Source organism: Ictalurus furcatus, chromosome 14 (genome assembly GCF_023375685.1).
Source record: "Ictalurus furcatus strain D&B chromosome 14, Billie_1.0, whole genome shotgun sequence".
Taxonomy (NCBI): Eukaryota; Metazoa; Chordata; class Actinopteri; order Siluriformes; family Ictaluridae; genus Ictalurus; species Ictalurus furcatus.
The window spans coordinates 17,739,447-17,763,716 of NC_071268.1; the positions used below are offsets into that span (position 1 = coordinate 17,739,447).

A 24,270-nucleotide genomic window follows, 5' to 3' on the forward strand; every position below is an offset into this window, starting at 1 on the left:
TTCAATACATCATGGAGAAAATAAGACCACAGGCTTTGAATGATGACAGATGAAGATAATTAGCTACAGTTAGTGTTAAGCACAGGAAGGGACTTGGCAACAAAGACAAAGATCTAAATCAAAAATTGTAATATTTGAGGTAATGCTAGAGAAGCAGGCAGACCAAAGATCATAGAAAAAATAAAAAAATAAAATTATATGTGCATGCAGTGAGAGAATGACCTTTAATATTACAAAATACATGAACTTTTGAACAAATAACTGGGGTAATTTCAAACACATGATCCTGACCTAAAACTGAAGGGGCAATTAAGCAAATTGCTACTTTAATTATTCAGTGTCAAAATTGTTCAAATACATCAACCAGAGTTAACTAAGTTTAATGTTTTTGCAAGCTGCTTGTGAGTAATAAATTGAGCAGTCGTCCACCTAAAAATATTTCCTTTATTGAATTTTCTTGTTTATTCAATCTTTAAAAATCAACACACTGAATCAAGAAGAGAGAGTCCAAACATTTCAGAAGTAAAATAACTATCAACCAGCAGTTAGTTCACATCAGAGAAAACTTCCAAAACTGTGACATGTGAATGTGAACATTCTTTTATAAATAAGGACACAAACTGAGTGCATCACTACTTGGTGAAAACCAGTGGTCATCAAGAGTCTTGGTGTAATAAAATGTTTTAAAAAATAAAATTGTAATTACCTTGGAATAACCTTAACGACCTGCATTATACACTCTATTAAAGTAATTGCTGTGTGCTCCTGGTACTAATATATTGGAAAAGAGGAAGACATTTTCTCTGGAAGTTTTACTTGCAAGAACATAGGACAATAAACACCCAACCCAAATGTATGCTACAGACGTCAATACAATCTGTGACTAGAATAGTAAACTTATGAATTGATCCGTTTCCTTAGGATCGTTCTGAAGAGGCAAAGAGGGAGAGCACAACATTTTCCTCATACAACATCGATATGGTTTTCACCAATAAACAGTAACATGTATGACGCGAGATTTCAGCAAGTCAAAGTAACACCATAAAGGACAGTCCAAAGCAAAAAACAAACAAAAAAAATACGTGTGTGTGTGTATGTATAGTATTATATATATATATATATATATATATATATATATATATATATATATATATATATATATATATATATATATATAAATCTTTTTTTCCTTTATCACCATTTGAATATAAATATGTTTTAAATGTAACGTGGTAGAACATGCATCAACTAACTTGAAAACCAAATGCCTTGAACCTCAGGGAGAAGCAACAGGAATTATTGACAATGACAGCTCACTCCAAATTTATACATGTAAGATTATAAAAATACTTGAAGCACAGCAATGAGATTCCAACTTGTGTTTGGCACACTAATACAATAAAGAATAAAAGTCCCACCATGTAACAGGGAACAGAGTCCTGGAAGGCACAAACTCCCCTCCCCCCCCCAGCTGAGAGAGACACAAAAAACCCCAATCTATTTTCCTCCACCTCTCATTTCCTCTTCAACTTCACTCTGTGCCTCCCATCTCCCCTTTGCCATGCATTTCTTGGTCAAGCCTAGAGGAGAAAAAGGTGAAGTTTCAATACGAGTAGTGAAGATTAACCATCCAATCAAATGCTATTTCACATTCTAGGCTTTATGCAAAAAAAGTCGTCTAATACCACATGAATGAAATTCATGTCTGAAAATGGCCAGACATCAACAGCTACAACAGTCAAACTTATTATTACACATTTTAACATGATAGCATTTAGATTTTTATATAAAATGCAATAAGACAGACAAAGCGATACAACAGTGAATGTTAGTTTTTGATCAAAGGGGTGTCTTATGGATTTAAGTTAAAATGCCTTGGTACAAAACAAGCAGAGAAGAAAAATCAAGTGTAAATTTTGATTAATTAGACACTGATTATTTACATGACCCTTTTCACATGCACATTATTGTGCACTAAGAACTCTACTGACATTTATTTAAAGTAACATCAGCAATTAAGACCAAGTTTTAAGTGTGAGTTTCTTAGTTTGAAGCTGCAACGGACATGTGAAACCTAATGCAAAAAGTGTATAAAGCAAAATCAGTCTGTTGACTGTGACATGTCTCGAACTCAAACCACAGGAAAAGGATCATTAACTCGACCTGCTCAGACAAAATATTCTCATTAATCATTTGCTTAGAACAATTTCAGCGCTCTTACGGCCCTTGAATTTACATTGCTGTGAAAAATTATGTCATATTTATACAAAAGTATTTGATTTATACACAAAAAACCAGAAGAACTCATACTAAATAGTTTTAGATCTTCAAACAAAATACAACATAAAACAAAGGCAAGCTGAGTAAACATACAATACAGTTTTTATTAATTTATTTTTATTGAAGCAAAAAAAAAGTTATTCAACACCTATCACACATGTGAAAAACTAATTGCCCCCTAAAATTTAAAATCGGTTTGTGCCACCTTTAGCGGCAATAACTGCAACCAAACGCTTCTGATAACTGGAGATCAGTCTCTCACTTACTTCTAGGACTAGGATTTGCTCCTGTCTAGTCCAGTTGAATCCTATTATGACTAACTATGGGGCAAATACATTTTCAGACGGGCTCAGTTGGGTTTGGAGAACTTTTTTTGCTTCCATAAATAAAATTATCATTTAAAAACTGTATTTTGGGTTTACTCAGGTTGCCTGTGTTTTATTTTAGATCTTGTTTTAATTTCTAAAACAGTTTAGTATGAGATATAAACATACAAAAAAAATCATACTTTTTCACAGCACTGTAGCTAAAGTGGTATTCAGGTTATTCAAGAGGACAACTTGCAATACAAGTTGAACTGGAAGGTCTGCACAAACTGCATTCTATAGCTGGCTTCACAGGTCTGGGTAGCACTGGTAAGAGGTGAGGCATGAAAACCGGCTGTGAAAGTATCTCATGTGACAGAAAACCAATGGCACCATTTGTGACTAAAACTCTGGCAATCCATCCCACTTAAGACAGAATTTTTGTAGCTGTACATAACATTCAGTCTGCACTTTACACTGTGGAAATGAGGTCAGCATTCAAATCTGTATCTTTTGTTCAGAGAAAAGATGGGTAAGGTGAGATATATATAATTTATTTATTTATTTATTTATTTTTACAGGGGATATGAGACAAGTAAAATTCCATATACTGTCATCACTCTTTCCAAAACAGTGCAGACGGTCAACATTAGAGACCCCTCTAAAGAATTCTGTGACACTGGTTTCCCTGATTCAGTGAATTTAAATGAGAATCTATCAGTAATTCAACTTTTAAAAAATTAAAAAAATAAAATAAAATAAAATAAAATAAAATAAAACAAGAAGAACTAGTATTAGAAGCAGCATTACTTAAAATGTTTGAATCATCCATCATAAACGAACATGCAGTGACTGGCAGTTTTTCATTCAGCAACAAACGTCACATGCGTGGTTATTTTTAATACAATTCCTCAACAGTAAGGGTTAGTTTGTGCAATGCAAATAATTGCTATGGAGACCAGGGGAAAAAAAACCTAGTGTGAATTATAAAGATACCTTTTACGTGTATTCCTATTTTTTTCTTCATCAAACCTTAGAAGAAGGGCAGGGACACGGGTTAAGGTACAAGAGAGCTTTTTAATTTTTAAACAGCCAACAGCAGAAAATCATACACTCTACTGTCAAAAAGAGACGTGCTTTAAGCTCTTGGATGCAGACAGAATTCTTGTTATTACAGAGTTGTAAAAATGATGAAGGAATTCAACAGTGATGATGGACATTTAATGAGTAAAATGCCTTTACATTTTTGGTTCCTTTTTCCTACATGAAAAAGCCATAAACAAATGGTAGCTGTATTCACCACACCACAGAGGAAGAATTCTGCCCACTGTGTTCATGTGTAAGGTCATAGTATATTAAAGGGTTTTTACTCTCGCTTGCATGTTACATGACTTATAATTATGCTTGTCGACAATATTGTGACCATATGCTACAAGATTCTTTTATTCCTCAGAAAACTGGCATAACCAGTATGTTGTACTTGAACAGGGCAACTGGATCTGTGTGACAGTGTAATCCAAAAATCAAACATAAGCTCTTCACAAACATTGACATAGGCCTAATGATCTATTTAAGCTCATGGCTTTTCTACCTATTTACTGTTTCTTATTTTTGCTTACACTTGTTTATGTTTATTTGAAATGTGAAAGTGGAAAAGTATAAGTCTTATACCCATAAATGTCAAAAGTTTTCAATTATATTTAAACCGTTCCTAACCACCAAGGCAGAGAATATCACCTGGATTTCACCAACATGCGTAAAGGGGCCAGAGTTTCCCTTATCTCTGAGTGAGGCCTCACCAAAGGCTTTGGCTCAGTCCCACAGCCCCTAGAAATCTACCGATTAGCAGGCGTGTGGCTAACATGGCCGACTGAGTTTCACTTGCTGTACTGCTGCTCATGGTTTAACCTGTTAAATTAGTCAGACTGCTAACGCACAACAGTGGGTCTGGAATGGGGTCTCCATGCGCATGCCCTCATTCTTCCCACTGGGTTAAAGAGTCCTCTCTCTTCTGCTCTATGTGCAGCAAGCATGTTGAGGTGCTACTCAAAGCTAGCCTACTGTGTTAGCCTTGCTGATATAAAAAACACATCAGGGTTGGAGTCAGGTTCCCTCCAATAAACCTGCATTCTGTTCACCAGGCCGTTTTTCCGAGGATGAGCACATTGTACACACTGCCTCAGCTTTAACCATGTTAAGGAAGCAGTCTCTGGTTCAGACATCCCCTACTCTGACTGCAAACTTAACAGCTAGTTATACTTAGACCGGTCACAATAATTACTTTATCGACTTATCGTATGATATATGGACGGGACCTCAACCATTTTTGCTGACCTCGATATTGCCCATTCTGTTTACGTGTGTGTTTGTTTACATAAGAATGAATGTAACCAACATTTTGTATTACAGTAGTGTGCTCACGATCATTTCAGGAGATCAGGTTTTCACACAAGGGCAGTTTCATATGTTTTTGTTGATACATTTTTAAGTTAATATATAAAATGTGTAAATATTTGGTTTCATTTTTGCATTCTCTCATCACCTAAATTGTTGTTGACTAATCAATGCCATTTTAGGCAGAGTCAAACTGACTAAAATTAATAAATATGATGAAATATTGACTAAATTTAAAGGATATTTATCAGAAGACAAAAATTATGACTAAAAACAGTGAAATTTAACAATGGAACTGGCCTGAGAGCCTAGGTTAAATCTTTTGATTTAATACATTTATGCACTTTAATTAAAAAATAAATGCTCTTTGTTAACAGCCAGATTAGGTCTTTGCAATAAACAACCGAACACAGCACGTTTGGATTGTGTTGGTTTGTTGTGCCCTCTTGTGGACAGTTGATTTAAAAATCTGGTGTTCATTAGTCTTTTTCCCTAACTGAAATGTCTTTAGAACTTGAATTTAATTTGAACTTTGGAAATATTTAAGTGAAAATTATAAGTAGAATTACATCAGTCACATAAAATGGCCTTAAAATGACAAGATTGTTTATAGCAATTATTTCCAACAAAACTAGTCATCGTTGCAAGTCTTCCTTTCGTCCTCTTTCTAACACCACAAACCTTCTCAAGACATGTACCGATGGCCCTGTTGCCTCTGATGGACAAAGGCATCAGGATATGCCTGTATCTGGACAACTTATATGCCTCCAATTGGATTTCACACTATCCATCTGCATACATTACGTTGCTTGGCATCAAACACTGAGTAAAATTATTGTCAATGAGAATGCTAGCCACCCTGTCATTCCAACATGTGGTAGACATTATCACACTTGCAGAATGACTCCAGTAATGCTGCTGTGTGTGGTACAGGCTCTTGTTGAGTACACTAGGACTATGAACTTCCCTTAGCCATGGGAATCATTCCCCTGTGCCTGTTGGAAAATAAGATCTTCCAAAAGTGGTTTATCAATGTGTAGCTAAATTACAAACACCACAGACAGACAAACATCCTTATCTCAGCAAGAGATCTATGAGCTCTACCTTGCTAGAAAATCATGGCTTATCTCATGGAAGGGTTTGTCTTGGGACCAGAGCCCCTTTGGAAAGAGATCCTTTACCAACTAGGAACAATGTGGTGCCACAGAGGCACAGGGAAGAGTGTTAGACTAAACCACATCAACCATCTAGAATTAAGGGTAGTCTATGGGCTGGACATGCACCCTATGAGTATGTTCTTGTGTATTACTGAAAGATGCCAGTAGAGGGAGCTTGTGCTGCTGCTACCTTTGCACACTATCCAGGTTGCACAAGGTTAACATAATCTCCTGAACAACTTTCTTGTCAGTCTTAAGGTGGGTGAGTTCTTCATGACATGTGGTCATTCAGAACCAGCACCAATCTCATGGGAACTCAGCAAGAAATTTACAGGGAAAGATATGACAATGGTATTTATAGCAAATACTATGAATTTGTAGGAAGATCTCGGCTTATGTGAGCATATGCACAAGAATTGTCCAGACATCCAGGTTATATTCAAATGCATTTCAATGTCCCTCTAACTACAAGAATCACTTAATTAATCATGTAATCACTTAAAAATTCATGTAAATTCATGTAAACCGCTATTAAGAAATTCACTTACTGCTTGATGCAATCTGGTATTGACACATATTCCATTGGCACAAGCTCAGCGAGGTCTGAAAGACTGTACACATACTTTATTTTTTGGCTAAATTTGGAGCTGGAAAAGTAACAGACAAAAATGAAAAGACTGATTAGTTAAATCACGTTTTGTATTTGGTAATCTGATACATTGATTTGCAAAGCATTAAGACTGACCTTATAAAAGGTTTTGTGATGGTCAGGAGTGTGCGAATAAACCAAGAGGGATGGACAATAATCAAAGACTTCAGATTCTTCCTTAATCTATAAGCATGAACATGGCAAATCTCAACAAAACATAGAAAACACATAATAGAAAATTTACACATTTAAAAATATTGCAGTAATTGTGAAGAATAACCATTTACACAGCAGCATTAGTGCATCCTCTGCACAAATTCAATCTATATCTTTGCTGCATAACACTAGGACATTCAGTTATAAACTGATTTTTTAAAATACATTTTTAAAACCTTTTAAAATACATCAAGACCCAGACAGACTGAATTACCAGAACTCACCTCCGGTCTATCTGTTGATAGCACTTCCTCAGCCAGCCCACACTAGGCATCTTACGGCGTGACGTGGCACCATTCAGGTACACAATCATGTAGTTCTCAGCCACCAGCAGCTCCAGAGTGCCAATTACATACCTGTTTCCAAAAGGATCAATAAATTTTTCATTCTTGCCAGTTCCGTGTCATTTCACATATTTGGTTATAAAACAATCTTTACTACCATAATGCTTCAAATATACTGATAAAGCAAAAAGCACATGAAAGCTTGCTTCCTTTAGATGTCAAATGATTCAGAAAAAACTAGAGTAAACCTACTTGAAAAGATTGTCCATGATGTATCTATAGTTTGGTTGATTGCTCTCAGGCATGAAGCAAACGGCAAAGACGATAATAGCATTCAGTCCATCTCCATAGTAACCTATAGAAGCGGGAAGCATGTCTGAACATAGCTGCAAGCAATCCTTACCACAGAATAAATTACTGATGGGACATTATTGCAACATATGCCAACTAATGCAATTTCACTCACCAATTCAATACATGCCCTTGGTTCATGACTAATAGTTGCACAATTTTAACTGAACAATATACACTTACCAAGCACTTTATTAGGAACACCTGTACACCTACTCATTCAAGGAATTATCTAAATCAGCCAACTGTGTAGCAGCACTGCAATGCATAAAATTGATCAGATACAGGCCAGCGGCTTTGGATAACGTTCACATCAACCCTTAGACAGGCTGGTTTGAGAATTTCTATCACTGCTGGGATTTATACGCACAACAATAAAGAAAAACATCCAGCGAGTGGCAGTTCTGCGGATGGAAACGCTGTGTTGTTGAGAGAGGTTGGAGAATGGCCAGGCTGGTTTGAGCTGACAGACAGGGTACAGTAACTCAGTTAACCACTCTGTACGATTGTGATGAGCAGAAAAGCATCCCAGAACACAACACATCAAACCTTGAGGTGGACAGGCTACAACAGCAGAAGACCACATCGGGTCCCACTTCTGCCTGTAAAGAAAAGAAAGCCGAGGCCGCAATGGGCACAGGCTCACCAAAACTATACAGCTGAAGACTGGATAAACATAGCTTGGTCTGATGAATCTCGGTTTCTGCTAAGGCACACAGATGGTTGGGTCAGAATTTGGAATCAACAGCATGAATCCATGGACCCAACTTGCATAGTGTCCAAAGACCAGGCTGGTCGAGGTGGTGTAATGGTGTGGGGAATGTTTTCTTGGCTCACTGTGGTCCTGTTAATACCAATCATCTCTTGAATGCCACAGCCTAGTTGAGTATTGTTGCTGACCATGTGCATCCCTTCATGGCCACCATTTACCCGTCTTCTAATGGCTACTTCCAGCATGATAAAGCACCATGTCAAAGCAAAAGCAAAATTCATCTGGTTTCATGAACATGACAATGAGTTCAGTGTTCTTCAGTGGCCTTCCCAGTCACCGGACATGAATCCAGTAGAACACCTTTGGGATGTGGGTGAATGGGAGATTCACAGCATGAAAGTGCACCTGTAAAATCTGCAGGAACTGTGTGACCAGAATCTCAAATGAATGTTTCCAATATCCTGTGGAATCCATACCATGAAAAATCGAGGATGTTTTGAGAGCAAAAGTAGGCCCGGCCCACTATTAGTATAGTGTTCCTAATAAATTGCTCGGAGAGTGTAGTTGTGAGGGCAGAAGGGATATAGAAAGTTAGTAATTGATTTCAATTATCCCCAGCTGTAATTTTTTGCAGTCAGGTTTTATTACTCACCTCCATGGCTGATGACTCTTTTGTAGGGCTCAATGGCCCTCATATCGACCCGGTGGTCCTGCTCCCCAATACGGAAGATCCTCCAGCGTCGGCCATCTTCGCGCTCGTCATAGGCTGAATATTCGTTCACCGATTCCACACCTTTTTGCAGCATATCAGTGCTTTTGGGTTTCGGGAGATCATCTGAAAGGCAGGATAGAAGAGTTAGAGACAAACATCTGTGCATTTGTTTTCTCCTTTGGCTATTTCTCTTGTAGTTACTACATTTTCATAAACAACTGCTGCTATTGTGCTCTTCACATAAAATAACACCCTAATACAAAATAAAACTCAAATAAAATAACACTAATGATTACAAGAGGAGCCTACGCGGCTTCAGTGCTTGGCCCCTAATAAACACCCTAACACTTATCCCACCCACACTGAGAATTATGAAAATAGCATCCAATATATTTACACATAATATATATATACACATATACATACACACACACACACACACACACACACACACACACACATATATATACATAAATAAATATATAAAAATAAAAACATTATAATATATACATTATAAAAGTACATGAACTTAGGAGAAAAAACCCTTTAAGCCTCAGGTTTTGCTTACAACTTTCACCTGAGTAAGATTTAATTTGCTCAAACTTCAGCTACTTGATGAAAATCATAAAAAGCTTCAAAGACACCACTAGTCAAACCAAGACACTTAAATCAAAAGAGAATCAATCAAATCACTCAATGAATATCACTTCAGATGGGGTAAACCTCTGCTTTAAGGAACACAAACTATAGTGAACCTATTGATATTTTTAAATAAAATTACATTGATTACTGCAACGACAGATGGAATGACTAAAGAATGTTCCACAAAATTGAGTTTTCCATATTTTCTCTTCAAAAATAAAATAAAATGAATAAAAAAAAAATATAAGTCAGAAATATGACAATTGTTACTATGAACTTGCAATCTTAATATTTCACTGAAATTTACTGGAGTCATTCACGGATACTGATTTAGAAACATGCAACAGTCATACTTTCCGATAATAAAATGGAGAAGAAAAAAATAATCAGCAATGGATCATTGCCTGGACTAGGAATCACTGATGGTCCTGAATCATTCAACAGGCATGTGTAAAAATTAAAATAATGAACAAACAATCAAAGAGGAATGTGCAAAATCAAGTTGGTATGGATTTGGCATGAACAGTCACCCAGGTAACCTTACCACAGAGGGCAGGCCAGAGGCCTACTCCCAACCACTAGGAGGAAACAATCCGTCCGGACAGAGAGTAGATGGCAGCAGAGTGGAAACACAAAACAAGAACACTATTTAACCATGAGGGAATACGCAAGGGCTTCTTGGGCTCACTTTCCTGATGAGAGACCACTTGAGAAAAATTGCAGGCCTTGAGCTTAGCGCAATACCTATAGCTAGCGTAGGTCAATCAAGTGCATTAGGAATTTTTATATTTATCTGGGGTTAGGACTAAGAAAGGGACTTAAAATACAGCAGACCTGAGAAGCTGTCAAACACAATGTTTCTCCCTCCACTCTTACCTTCCCATTCAAATTCGTTGCTGTTGTCTGACGGGGTGTCCATGCCGTCCAGGTCTAACTCTGTGCTTTCATCCAGCTCATCAGAAAGCACAGAGCCCTCACTGCGATCAAGGTTCAGACTGATCTCTGGGGCCAACAGTCTCCTCTTTGTGTTCTTGCCTTTGTTCGATTCATACTGTGGAGCTTCAGAATAGTTTATAATGAGGATTAGTAATAAGTATACTTAATATTACACATTGAAAGGACAACTTTTTTGGGGTAGTGCAGAAATGACCTCCCATAGATACTTCAGAGCATGTTTTGGTTTAGGAATTAGAATGTTCACATTGCTAGATCTGTAAATTATTAATGAATCTCCCAATACATGACATTTAAATACTATCATATTAGCTTGACTATTATTCTATACAAACAATAGTTACTTGTTTTGTTATGGCTGTTGAAGCCCTTAGCAGCAGACATGCAGCAGACAGAGGCTAAACACTCAGAGAAATACAGAGAATATAATTTTACAGTGTAGAAAGTGTCAGCCGAATGAGCATGTGCATTGATTATTTATGGTCTGTTACTTGCTGTGTGCACATCTGATTATGAACATTTAGTTAGAAGTGTCACATTTTGAGGGATTACAAAAATACTTTTCCTGCTTACTTTTTCAGTCATCTAATGTCAGTTTAGTGTTTCGTACTTGAATGCTCTAATACAGCTTTAGGAAAAATGCCAACCACAAAAGCAACCAACTGCCTAGTTGTTTCCTGTCCCCTTATGCTTTTTTTGGTTTAGATCATGCTAATGCTAATCAGCAGACTGCTTGCTAGTAATGACCATTATGTAGAGCAGTATGTAGCCAGGTTCAAACGGTCAGAGGGTTACACTACCCCCGGCATTAAACCTGAAGCAATAACGTAATACAAGTTACATTATATGGTGTACAAGTGGTCCGTCCTTTACTGGGTCAGTTGGTGGTAATTTAGCTGCTACAGTAGTGGTACAGAGTTTCTTCAAATTTGCATCTATGGTAGTAATTTTTGCACCATCTCTAATACAAGCATTTGCCAAACAAAAACTTTTTACACATTGTTTAAAGGATATATCTATGGTCCATACCAGAATCGTCCTCTCCAGATGTGTGGGTGAAGAGATGTTCATCAAGGTGCATCTCCCCTTCTTCAGGTAATGGCCTTGAAATTTAGTGAGAAAAGTGAAACTTGTAAGCTTTCAGTTGGATAAAATGTACAGGTTTAATATACAGGGCTCCACAGAGAGGATACAGACAGTGACTTAGTATTATACTAGGTAGAGCAAATAAAGGGTTCTGAAACCGCAAATATAGTGAAACATCCACTAAAACGTTGAACAAAATTCACTGTACAGTCCTTTGGGGAAAATATTAAGTAACCTTTATCTAAATGCACCTTCATTTAACATTTAGTACTTAATTACCTGGGGAAGTCCTCATCTTGCCACTCCTCTTTGAACTCCATTCCTTCCATTCGCAATTGAGCCTCTGTAGTGCTGACTGATTCCTGTTGCTCAAAACTAAAATATCAAAGATACAATCACTTAGGCAGCAACCTTGGTGTTGACAGAGTTTTCTTTGAACCAGAGCTTTTGTTGCTGTCAATGTCTGTGGTTTAGCAGGTAATTCACTCGCAACAAAACTAGGCTTGCTGAGCCTCAACGTGACTCACTGCTGCTTGTCAACCTGAATCATTTTACAGTCATTGTAGACCTGTCTCTGGAGTCAAACAGGTTTACTGTTAAGTAGGAAGGCTTTTGGATTTAACACACTCAGACTCTGAGAGACAGTGCATTCGTGCCTACGTCATCTGAAAATTACTTTACTTCATGCAGGCAAGTGCTACCATACACACAAGCTTTGGAGTCTATACAGTACTCAGGGCCTAGCAAAGATACAAACTTCTACAGTGCTTCATGAAAAAACTGTTGCATAAAAGATCATGTGAATCTAATATTTGAACTTTCATCACCTTAAGCAATAAAAGGACTGTCAGTGGAAATCCTTCTACACAGTCGCAGATTTCTGCAGTGTATTGGAATTGCAGCAATTACAAAAGAGGATTAACATATTTGGAAGTTTTGCTGTTTGGAATTAAAATAATGACACTTGCAGTAGGCTATTTGTAAGATGCTCTTCTGTCAGCATTGTACTTTGGTTTATGTGTACAGTGGTGCTTGAAAGTTTGTGGACCGTTTAGAAATGTCTATATTTCTGCATATATATGACCTAAAACAATCAAATTTTCCTTAAAAAAATAAAAGTCCAAAAAGTAGATAAAGAGAACCCAGTTAAACAAATGAGACAAAAATATTAAACTTGGTCATTTATTTATTGACGAAAATGATCGAATTTTACACATCTGTGAGTGACAAAAGTATGTGAACCTTTGCTTTCAGTATCTGGTGTGACCCCCTTGTGCAGCAACAACTGCAACTAAACGTTTCCAGTAACTGTTGATCGGTCCTGCACATCGGCTTGGAGGAATTTTAGCCCATTCCTCAGTATGGAACAGCTTCAACTCTGGGATGTTGTTGGATTCCTCACATGAACTGCTTGCGTCAGGTCCTTCCACAACATTTCTACTGGATTAAGGTCAGGAGTTTGACTTGGCCAATACAAAACATTAACTTCTTTATCCATTCTTTGGTAGAACAACTTGTGTGTTTAGGATCGTTGTCTTGCTGCAAGACCCACTTTCTTTGGAGGTTCAGTTCATGGACAGATATCCTGAAATTTTCCTTGAGAATACGCTGGTATAATGCAGAATTCATTGTTTCATCAATGATGACAAGCCATCCTAGCCAAGATGAAGCAAAACAGGCCCAAACCATGACACTACCACCAGCATGCGTCACAGATGGGATAAGGTTCTTATGCCGTTTTCCTTTCTCCAAATATAACCCTTCTCATTTAAAACAAAAAATTTATTTTGGTCTCATCTATCCACAAAACATTTTCCAACAGTCTTCTGGCTTGTCCACATGATTGTTGGGAAACTGTAGATGGGCAGCAATGTTCTTTTAGGAGAGCAAAGGCTTTCTCCTTGCAACCCTGCCATGCACACCATTGATGTTCAGTGTTCTCCTGATGGTGGACTCATGAACATTAATATTAGCCAATGTGAGAAAGGCCTTTAGTTACTTAGATGTTACCCTGGCTGCTTTGTGACCTCGCAGACTATTACACATCTTGCTCTTGGAGTGATCTTTGTCAGTTGAACACACCTGGGGAGGGTAACGATGGTCTTGAATCTCCTCCATTTGTATAGAATCTGTCTGACTGTAGATTGGTGGAGTCCAAACTCTTTAGAGATGATTTTGTAACCTTTTACAGCCTCATGAGTTTCAACAACTCTTTGAGGTCCTCAAAAATCTCCTTTGTTCATGCCATGATACACTTCCACAAACACGTGTTGTGAAGGATGGATTTTTGATGGATTCCTGTTCTTTAAATAAAACAGGATGCTCACACACACACACCTGCTTGTCATCCCATTGATTGAAAACACCAGACTCTAATTCCACCTTCAAATTAAACTGATAATCCTAGATGTGCACATACTTTTGCCACTCACAGATATGTAATATTGGATAATTTTCCTCAATAAATACATTACCAAGTATAATATTTTTCTCATTTGTTTAACCGGGTTCTTTTTGTCTACTTTTAGTACTCCGTGTGAAAATCTGATGTTTTAGGTAATGTTTATGCAGATATATAGAAAATACTAAAGGGTTCACAAACTTTCAAGCACCACTAAGTCAAGTGGATGTGCAATCTGCTGCTTCTGAGCAGAATGATGAAAAAACAAAAATGCTTTCATTTTTGCTTTTATTAAATGGTAAAATACATTCATTGCTTTAAGGGAAGTGTTAATGCTGTGTATATACGTTTGATCATTCAAGCAATGTGCGTTCATTTTGCCAATTTAATGCATGTTTTCCACAAAAGATATTTTTAGATCATTTTGACAAACAAAAACAACCAATAACAAGGAATGGCAAGAACAATTGCACAGAGAAGAATTTTTTTTTTTTTTTTTTAAATCACTCTTGCATATCAATGTTTAGTATTCACATAACAATAGTATAGTAATAGCATTTGCTTGAACAAGACCTAGTAAATCCCAATCCATTTATAGAGATACCCATTTATCTGTTGAAATTGATGATCTAGATGTCTCAAACGCCTTAAATAAGTATGAGCACAGTAACTACATCTGCTTTCAAGTTGTTAGACTGTTGTAAAGCATTATCAAACTTATGCAAGAAATCATTATGTAAAGCAAAAAAAAAAAAAAAAAGGATTCATATTACAAATGGTTTCCATTTCAAAGGTGGTCCTCAGATGTGAGGATAGAGGAACACAAACACTGGCTCACTGTCTCACACTGCTAATTACCATGCCATCCATGTTCACCATCACACACACGGTCATTCCTAGTAGAGTTTCAGGTAAAACTAATTAACAAACCTTTAACAAGACACCACCTTTAAGCTCATATACTATTGATGAGACAATATTTTTCCTCATCTTCACAGAGGAAAGCTCAGCAGAAGCAAGCAACAATTTTATTATGTTTGTCAAACTGTCAGCATGTCTATGAATCAGGCATGTTATCATCTGAGTGCCATCTGAAGAGGGCACTGGAGTCCTGATTTCCTAATTTACACCTACTGAGGAAATGAGAGATGTCATGATGATTAATATTAGACTTAATAATAGAATATCCCTTATTACCTAAAATAAGGGAGAAACTGAAATGCATTCTGGTTGGCAGCATGTGCAATAAGGTTCAAACAAGATGCTAGTAATAGGGCGAAATGGCATTTTATTTTATTTATAAAAATTATTTCTCTCCTCCTGTAGTAAACCCTCTGTACTTCACAGGCTGACTTCTCAATATTGCTATGCTCTGTATCTAGAGGTTGTCAAAAAAGTCAGAAACCAATGAGAGTAAAACTACATGGTGTCACAAAAGTCCCTATACATCTCTCTCTCTCACACACACACACACACACACACACACACACACACACACACACACACACACACACACACACACACACACACACCACGGTTGCCAAACTTAACAAATTTAAAAAGACAGGAAGTGTTGTGGATCGATAAAGGAAGTAGACATCCACTGACAAAAGGTACAACTGACATGGTGCTAGCAAACATAGGCCCCTATGCATGTAAACATTTGGGACACCCTATATACATACCTATTTTTTTTTTTTTTTTTATGACATATGCTCTACATGTTCACCTTTACTGTCTATGCATTTTCTCAGCCATTGTAACATGCATTTGTGGATTTTGCTTAACATGTTCGGATCAACATATTTGCTCGACATATTCCCATTGGTTCCTGACTTATTGGACACCCTGTAATTTTCAAACGGACATGAGAAAAATGAGTTCCCATTGGTTAATCTGGTTCATTAATGTTAGCGGGTAGTCAATAAAGTATGATAAAACAAACTAACGGACACGTTCATTTGATGTCTGGAGCTGTTAAATAAGGAATCAAAATTATGACCCCATGGACCATTTTTACAGCGGAACCATTTTTTGTGCAAAACATGTTATTTGACACTGAATAACATTTTTTTGGAGTACTTGCACCATAATGTTCATAAATGGTGTATGAAACAGTATGAACAATGCAAAAAATAAAAACAGTCACTTGAAAATTCAATTCACCCTGTACTATACTGAAAACACATTATTAATACATTATTTGGTGTATTACTTTGTGAATTTAATTTATTTTTGAAATTATACACTCATTTCAAACCTGATGATTACAATACACTTCAAAAAAGTTGGGACAGTCGACTGTTTACCACTGTGTAGCATCACCTTTTCTTTTAATAACACTTAAGTGTTCGGGAACTGAAGACACCAATTGGTTAAGTTTAGCAAGTGTAATTTTCCCCAATTTATCCATTATGCATTTCTTCAGCTGTGCAACTGTACAGGGCCAGTTGGGGACAGGTCAGGACTGCAGGCAGGTCATGCTAGCACTGCACTCTCCGTTTACGCAACCATGCGCTTGTAATTCGGGCAGAATATGGTTTGGCGTCGTCCTGCTCTGGATGGCAGCATATTTTTTCCAAAATGTGTACATATCTTTATGCATTAATGATGCCCTCACAGAGGTGCAAGTCACCCACGCCATGGGCACAGACACACCCCCATACCATGACAGATGCTGGCTTTTGGACCTGACGCTGATAACAGCTTGGATGGTCCTTTTCCTCTTTGACCCGGAGAACACAACGGCTGTTTTGTCCAAAATCTATTTGAAATGTTGATTTGTCGGACCACAAAACACGATTCCACTGTGCTAGTGTCCATCTCAGATGAGACAGAGCCCAGAGAAGTCGGTGGTGCATATGGACAGTGTTGATGTATGGCTTCTGCTTTGCATAGTAAAGCCTTAACTTGCATCTGTGGATGCAGCGGCGAATGGTGTTGATTGACAAAGGTTTACCGAAGTATTCCCGAGCCCATGTCAGGATATCTGTTACAGACTCATGACCGTTTTTAGGACAGTGACGTCTGAGGGATCGGAGATTACGCATATTCAGAAGTGGTTTTCGGCCTTGCCCTTTACGCACCGAGATTTGACTGGATTCCTGGAATCTTTTAATTGTATTGTGCACTGTAGAAGGTGAAATGTCCAAAATCCTACCGATTTGTCTTTGGGGAATGTTGTTCTCAAAGTGTTGGATTATTCGCTGATACATCTGTTGGCAGATTGGTGAGCCTCAACCCATCCTTGCTCTTGAAGGACTAGGCCTTTTTTGGAGGCTCCTTATATACTATGATTAGACGATTGCCTCACCTGTTTCATGTCACCTTATTTCAACTGGTCACATTGCCATTAGTCCTGGGCGCCAACCACCCCAGTCCCAACTTTTTTGGAACGTGTTGAATGAATCACTTTCAAAATAAATGTTTATCTTTAAAAAAAAACTCAAAAAAACTATGCAGTTGATTAGGTAAAACATCAAATACCTTGTCTTTAGACATTTTTTGTTTAAATACAACTCAAAATACATTTACAAACTACTCCTCTTTGTTTTTATTAGCATTTTCCTTACTGTCCCAACTTTTTAAGAATTGGGGTTGTATATACAGTGAGCTGAGCTGTATGTGTCTTATGAAAACAATCTACAAATAAGCATTTGGAACTGGAAAATATTCAGGGGGTTCAAACCCAAATTCCGCTAGCTAGGCACCAAACAAAAACACTTCAGAGGCCAAAGTTTTAACCCGGGGATGCAGAAGAGTTCCCTCACTGCAGTTTTACTAAAGTCCGGTGAACAGTGCACTGCAGAATCACAATGACACACATTGCATAAATAACTGCATTCATGTTTATCACTCTGCCTCAAAAAGAACCTGTACACTTGCATAACAGTGCTGATGACAATGCAATAAACTGTCCTCGTATTCATGTTTTCCCTATATGATCACTTGATGCTTTTAGAAAATGAGTGTTTACACATACACTACATTCACAATATATTACATTACATCATGGTACCATTCAAGAGCACAGGTTCCCTGGAGTACCCTGTCCTGCACATTTTTTTTCTGCATTAACACATCTGATTCAACTAATTAGTTACTTAATAACCCTTCCTGAGGTGAAGTGAGTGCGTAAGAGCAGGGAAAACACTCAAACGTCCAGGACACAGTGTACTCCAGGACCGGAGTTGGGAACCTGTGTGTGTGTCCGAGGGAACCTCGCTCTAGCAAGTCACTAAGCAGATGTTAGAATGCTTAATTTCCTTCTTGCTCCTTGTTAAATAAAATACTTTCGAATTTTGTAAATACTGAATAAAAAGCTTTGAGCTTATTCATAACGTTGCTCTACTAGTTAGCAACTAAACTTTACTAGTTTAGTTACCACTGACAAAACAGTGTCATATTGCACATCTGTAGGTTTAATGTTTTCATGTTCAGTTTTCATTATAAAAAATATGCATATAACTATGTAAAGTCTGATTGTAAAGAATGTATTATTTTTCCGTCATTGCTGCTGATTACTGTACATCGCAAAAATTTGTCTTGTTTACACAACTCGTACTGGGTTTTGATAAATTACTATTATAGTGTACTCTTATTGCACTTATTATAATCTATTTTAATCATGTTTATGTTGACAGTTGCTCCTGGTTGCTGTTTATTCTGTACCTTGTGCTATGTGTAAGCATTTACCTGAGCTTCACAGTAAGCATTATGTCTTGATGTACTGATAAAGAAACTCAGTTTTACTATTGTAAAATGTCACAGTTATACTTTTGTGGCCAATACTGGATACGAATTGGACATTATATACAACACAGTAAATTTAAGCAAAACGTACAGTCAGATTCAGAATTATTTAACAGTGTTATGCCCAAACTATCACTATAGAAGTTATAGAAATACAGTTGTACCATTTATTTTAAAATATCAAATGTGTGTGTGTGCACATACAAGTGGAAGCAGAAATAAGAGAGTGATAGAAGAAATAGGTCACATAGAAATACTTATGACATTATAGCCACAGCTTGAAATTGTATAAATGGACCCCCGAGTAGTGCAACAGAAATGAATTAGCCCTATCCTCCAGTGATCACAAATCCAAGAGAGCAAAATTGCCCGTGCTCTCTGGGTGGAAGGGATATACCCTGCCCTAACAATCATAGCGACACTAGCCAATCATGAGCATCTGTGAACTCCTGCATACGGAAATTAGGGATGCACCGAAATGAAAATTCTTTGAGCCCCCCTTGAATAGCCTATGTTGGGCCTATAACTGACTGCTGAAAGAATGTAACACTCTGTAGCCTACAACAAAAAAGTGCATTAAAATGTGCATTGACAAGAGTGCAAAAATGGTTCTATTCGGTTCTATACGACTGATTATATTGGGGATATATACTGCTCGCGTCCCTGTACACCTTGCGGAGTATTATAGTAGATATAGTTAGATACGTTGTTAATGTTATGTTCCCTTAAATAAATACGTCTTTACCTGCTTCCGTACTGTACTCCCTTACATCTCGCGACATGACAGAATACTCCGGAACAGAAACAAAACACGTGTCCACAGTAAACAATGTCACGGTTGTCAACATCTGAAGAGCATGTGCTCATGCACATAGCTCGTGCATGTGCGCGCCCCCTCATCGCTCCGAGCGCGCTGCCGGAAGTGGAGGTCGTGAAATTCGCACATCTCACTCTGGCTGCTAGGCTATTTGGCGCATCATCAAACACATCATTGTTCGGTCAAATTTATTTGGCCTTTTCACTTATTCGGCCGAACACCGAAAGTGCTTTTTTTGCTATTTTCGGCCGAATAATTTCGGTTGCCAAACATTCGGTGCATCCCTAGCGGAAACAGGTGGATAGCACTTTCCTCTGAGCATGTTACACAGCCCTGTGATGCAGCATGAGCAGCAGACTCAAGAGGCAACGACTCAGAGGAAGCAAGTGATAGCCTTCTCCTTCTAGGGTTTGTAGTTATTGTATGATTGGGAGAGAATTGGCCAAGACTAAATATAAATGTAACTGATACATTTAAAAAACAAACAAACAAACAAACAAACAAACAAACAAACAATAAGGGTTGCGCTATGTGTTGAGCGGCTCAAGTGGTCATCTGTGTCTTCACGTTTCACTGCGCTATAAATAAGAACCCAAAATTCCTTCATTGTTCATCAACATGAGAAAGGTTAGAGCAGTGGTACTGTGGGCCCAGGGACTGCTAGGGGTCCATGAAGCATAAACTCTGAGAAAACGTGTACTAAATGGTACCACTCTTCATCACTGGCACATCTTTAGCCATGAGAAAGCTGGACACCCCTCTACCCCTGGCGTGGTACCCCTCCTCTTTGGTACCTTTAAGCCACTTTTTTACTGCACGATACAACTCGGCTCACTTTACTTTCCTGAGCTTGCTTTTCCACTGCGGTTTAGTGCCACCTCAACGTGGGTGCCATTTTCCACTCGCCTTCATGCAGGAATAATGTTGTATTATCGAAGCCCTGTACAAATACATGTTCAGGCCATATTCCAAATCCCTTTCCTGTTCTAGACCCTACGTAGTGCTCGATACGACTAAGTTACATTCAGCCGTGACAGGAGTGACTTCGATAAACACGTTTGGAGATCAGTAACAAGCAAGATGTAAAAATCTAAGAAAGAAACCTTTGTTGTAATTTTATCTGTAATGAGATAAATGAAACATACTTTTCAATTAATAGAGTATTACTGTATGCAAAGTATCTATTAAATGACATTTATTCAGGCACAATACAGAACCACTCGTTAAGGAGAATCCCTACTCCCTCAGAGTGTGGCTCACATTTAGTATCGGCTCGCTTGAAACCTCTACCAAGGTGGTACTAAAAAAAGTACCAGGTACTATCCATAGTGGAAAACCACCAAAAAGTGAGCAGAGTCGAGCCGTACCGTGGAAAATTGCCATTAGTACATCTTTCCCCTAGAAATGTCCATGCCATGTACCTTTACTCTAAAGGATAATTACAGTCCAATTAAGTATCTTAAATCATTTTTAAAGCACTTCTTACTCATATATCCAGGTGAAAGATGCATATTAAAAAGGTACAAAAACAATTCAATCCCAACCTCAATATCTGGAAAACAACTAATCCTATAAATAATGAATCTAATGTGTTGTGTCTGTGGAAAGTTTACGGACAGAACGTTATATGTCTCTGATGAAGAGACCCAATATTATTGTACGCATTTAAATAATGTTTGTGAAATAAAATATCATCACAGGGGTTGTGATAACCGTCCAGCTAACACGTTATTAGTGGTGAAACATGTAGATGAGGTGAGCGAGACTCTGACCTGCCATTACGCTCCGGTGCAGTGTGCGCGTCCGGAAGCGGCACCGGGGTGCCGCTGTGTGTCCGTGTAGACTCCTCTCTTCCCTCTTGCACTCCTTCTGGTTTTCCCGGACTAGATAAGACAGGATGCTCACGATTACCCGCAGAAGGCACGGCCTCTCTGGGTGCGCAGTCCGCGGTCACCGCGTCTTCGTCGCTTCCTTGTTCAGCGACGCGACGCGACTTGTTTTCCAGCGTCGCGCTGATTCTGGGTGTGTCTGCTTCACCACCGCTCTTATTTATCCCCGTGTTATTTCTCTCGGTCTCTTTCAAGCTCCCTTCACTCTCACTCGCATCTGTAGCCATGAGCGAGCTGGACAGTCGGTTTTAAAAATAGATAACAGCCGGTGAAGAAGCGCAGAGGGACAGGAAGTTCCAGCAGCACCCCAACCAAAACAATCCAGTGTGACCAGCTAGCTTATAGCCTGGCTAATCAGCCTGGAAATGATTCTTCTGCTCGGCCTACCAGCTAATTAACTAATCATAACACTGATTTAAACAGTAAACATTTACAATTAATTTACTCAATAAGTAACTGACATGTTTAAATACCATATAATACACGCAGTTTCTGTTGAGCTAGCCTACTTTCCCGTCTCTCTTCCTTCCTGCAGCAGGAATGTTGACGCCGCTTCAGCTCGCTCTGGACTTCAGTGCTGACGGACAGGAACTGAGCATCAAGCTCTCAATCAACAGACCCATGCGGTCAAAATATTAAACGGGTTCTTATCTGTAAGACATTACTCAGTGCTGAACGGAACAACAGCCTCACTGACACTCTCTCAATAGCATAATTATCGGCTCGACTGCGAAACTGCAAGGAGCCGCAAATAAAGTGTCCGGCGTTCACTTCACAACAAAAGTCCCTGTGCTGCCCAAACAACACATACTCTCAATGTATCTGCAGGTATCAACACTTCAAATTTAATACTTTTTAATACCATATTCAAGACATTTCCAAAAAAATAAATAAGACCTGCACGTCACTTCAATCATGCTACACGATACATCAGCTATAATGGATTGTGTTCATGCATATACATCCATTTCTGGGTTTAAGTAAACTATAGCAGGGTAATCTTCTATAGAGGGATATGGGAGACCAGAGCAAATATCCTTTTTGCATTAACATTTGCTCCAACAGTGAAAGAAAAAAAAATCCAGTATTTCCTTTCCATAACTTTTCAAGACAGGAAAAAAATTATAGAGAGATAGATTACGGCAGTCAGAAGAGAAAAATATGTCAAATTTACCATCACTCCCTCAGCAGCTGTATTAGAAACCCTCTCACAGCAGTGTTTACAAACAGGTTTTTTTTTGGTTTTTTTTGTAATTTAATGCCAGGATAATGTAACAAGTAGTGTTATAAATGTACATAAATGTTTGTAAAGAAATATATTATTTTGTAATATTACTTTTGCACTCAATAATACTTAATAATAATAATAATAATAATAATAATAATAATAATAATAATAATACTTTTTTAGTTGGAGGTACAAATAGTAATATAACAATAGTAATATATTTCTGACTTTATTTACTTTTATGCGTTAGACCTTGTGGATTTTATTTGGGCAGAAACCCTCAGGATGACCTCCTTTTATTTGGCAACAGTTTTTTTTTATTCACTTCTCATTAGCAATCAGGTGAAATGCTGTAAACCTCTGCCCACAAAAATGTTTGTCCAAAATTTGTGCAAAATCTACCCTGCTGAAAAACAAAATAGAACCCTTTGTAGAATTTGGTGTTAATGGTTATAATGGGAATTGCATTGGTTTTAATGGAAACTCCAACGGCCCCTAATGGTCCCTGTGGGTCTCTACTGGTAATTTGTTGCCTTCTTTTGGTCTCATGTTATGTCTAGTGTCCATTATGTTATGTTATGTCCAAAAGGACTGGTAATGGTTTTAATGGTTAGCTGATGGTTTATAATATAGTATTTGTAGTGGAAACCATACAAAGTTCTGTGATGGTTTCTATTGTTTTTATTGGCACACTGGCCTAGGTAACAGGCTCTAGGATAATTTGATAGGTTGTGTGGACTCTTCGTTCCCGGAAGTCCCAGTTGATCGCCGATGGAGCAGAACACAAAGAGCCGCTTAATGAATGGCCTGCCCCGGGTAAGTGCGGGGATTGGGACACACCCCAGATTTTAACGTTCAGTTTCATCACCAACGTGAAATATAATGGTGTACAGCAGATGGCAGTATTGCTCGCAAAGACCTTAAACGCTAATAAGATGTATCTTATTCATCTTTGAGATGGATAGCGACTTTCCATCATGTCTCGGACTACATCTTTACGTGTGTTTTATTTTCTAAATCTGCTTGTTTTAAACCAAAGTTTTTGAGAAAATATTTGAGATTCAGTTCTGTAACTCGTTTATTGGTAGAAAGTGTAGGCCTAGCTTAAGTTTGCGTAATGAAGTTGGAAGGGAAAAAAGTTCAAAAACTACAAACAAGTAGACAAAATCTCTCATGATCATCAAGTTATTAAGGTGTGCTAGTAGATCACTTATTTGATCAGGGAAAAAAAAATGTCTGTGATGTTGCATTAGCAGCTGGCAAACATGGTCTACCAGTTTGACCAGTCTGACCTGTGTTTTGGCAGATGGTAGCTGGCTGGACTTAACTGGATCTTTCTGCAGGCATATAAACTAGGTTAATGAGGATGCAGAATTGTAATGTCTTTGTGTTATGGTTTCTCACAGTGTAAACAAAATTAGCAGTAGAACTGCTTTTATTA

General features: G+C 37.9%; 1 protein-coding gene across 2 annotated transcripts; it reads right to left on the reverse strand.

The window, feature by feature from the left end:
• Window positions 1–1,192: 1,192 nt before the first annotated feature.
• bnip2 (BCL2 interacting protein 2) lies at window positions 1,193–22,360 on the reverse strand. Of its 2 annotated transcripts, XM_053641796.1 has the most exons (11): window positions 21,485–22,360; window positions 12,022–12,117; window positions 11,686–11,759; window positions 10,579–10,761; window positions 9,001–9,183; window positions 7,538–7,640; window positions 7,226–7,357; window positions 6,882–6,968; window positions 6,685–6,783; window positions 3,582–3,617; window positions 1,193–1,580 (listed from the first exon to the last, which is right to left on the reverse strand). In XM_053641796.1, the coding sequence occupies exons 1-11, from the start codon at window positions 21,826–21,828 to the stop codon at window positions 1,532–1,534; spliced, it is 1,386 nt and encodes a 461-aa protein (XP_053497771.1). In that variant the 5' UTR covers window positions 21,829–22,360; the 3' UTR covers window positions 1,193–1,531. The 2 variants fall into 2 exon arrangements, with proteins under 2 accessions (XP_053497771.1, XP_053497772.1); XM_053641797.1 differs by lacking the exon at window positions 3,582–3,617 and having other exon boundaries at window positions 21,485–22,359.
• Window positions 22,361–24,270: the final 1,910 nt, after the last annotated feature.

Bases quoted from the DNA above. Each gene is read 5' to 3' on its own strand.
- bnip2 (XM_053641796.1), bottom strand. From the start codon at position 21,828: ATGGCTACAGATGCGAGTGAGAGTGAAGGGAGCTTGAAAGAGACCGAG. The intron at 12,118-21,484 runs GTCAGAGTCTCG...TTGATATTTTAG, and splicing joins GCACCGGAGCGTAATGGCAG to TTTTGAGCAACAGGAATCAG. The intron at 9,184-10,578 runs GTAAGAGTGGAG...CCTGCCTTTCAG, and splicing joins CAACGAATTTGAATGGGAAG to ATGATCTCCCGAAACCCAAA.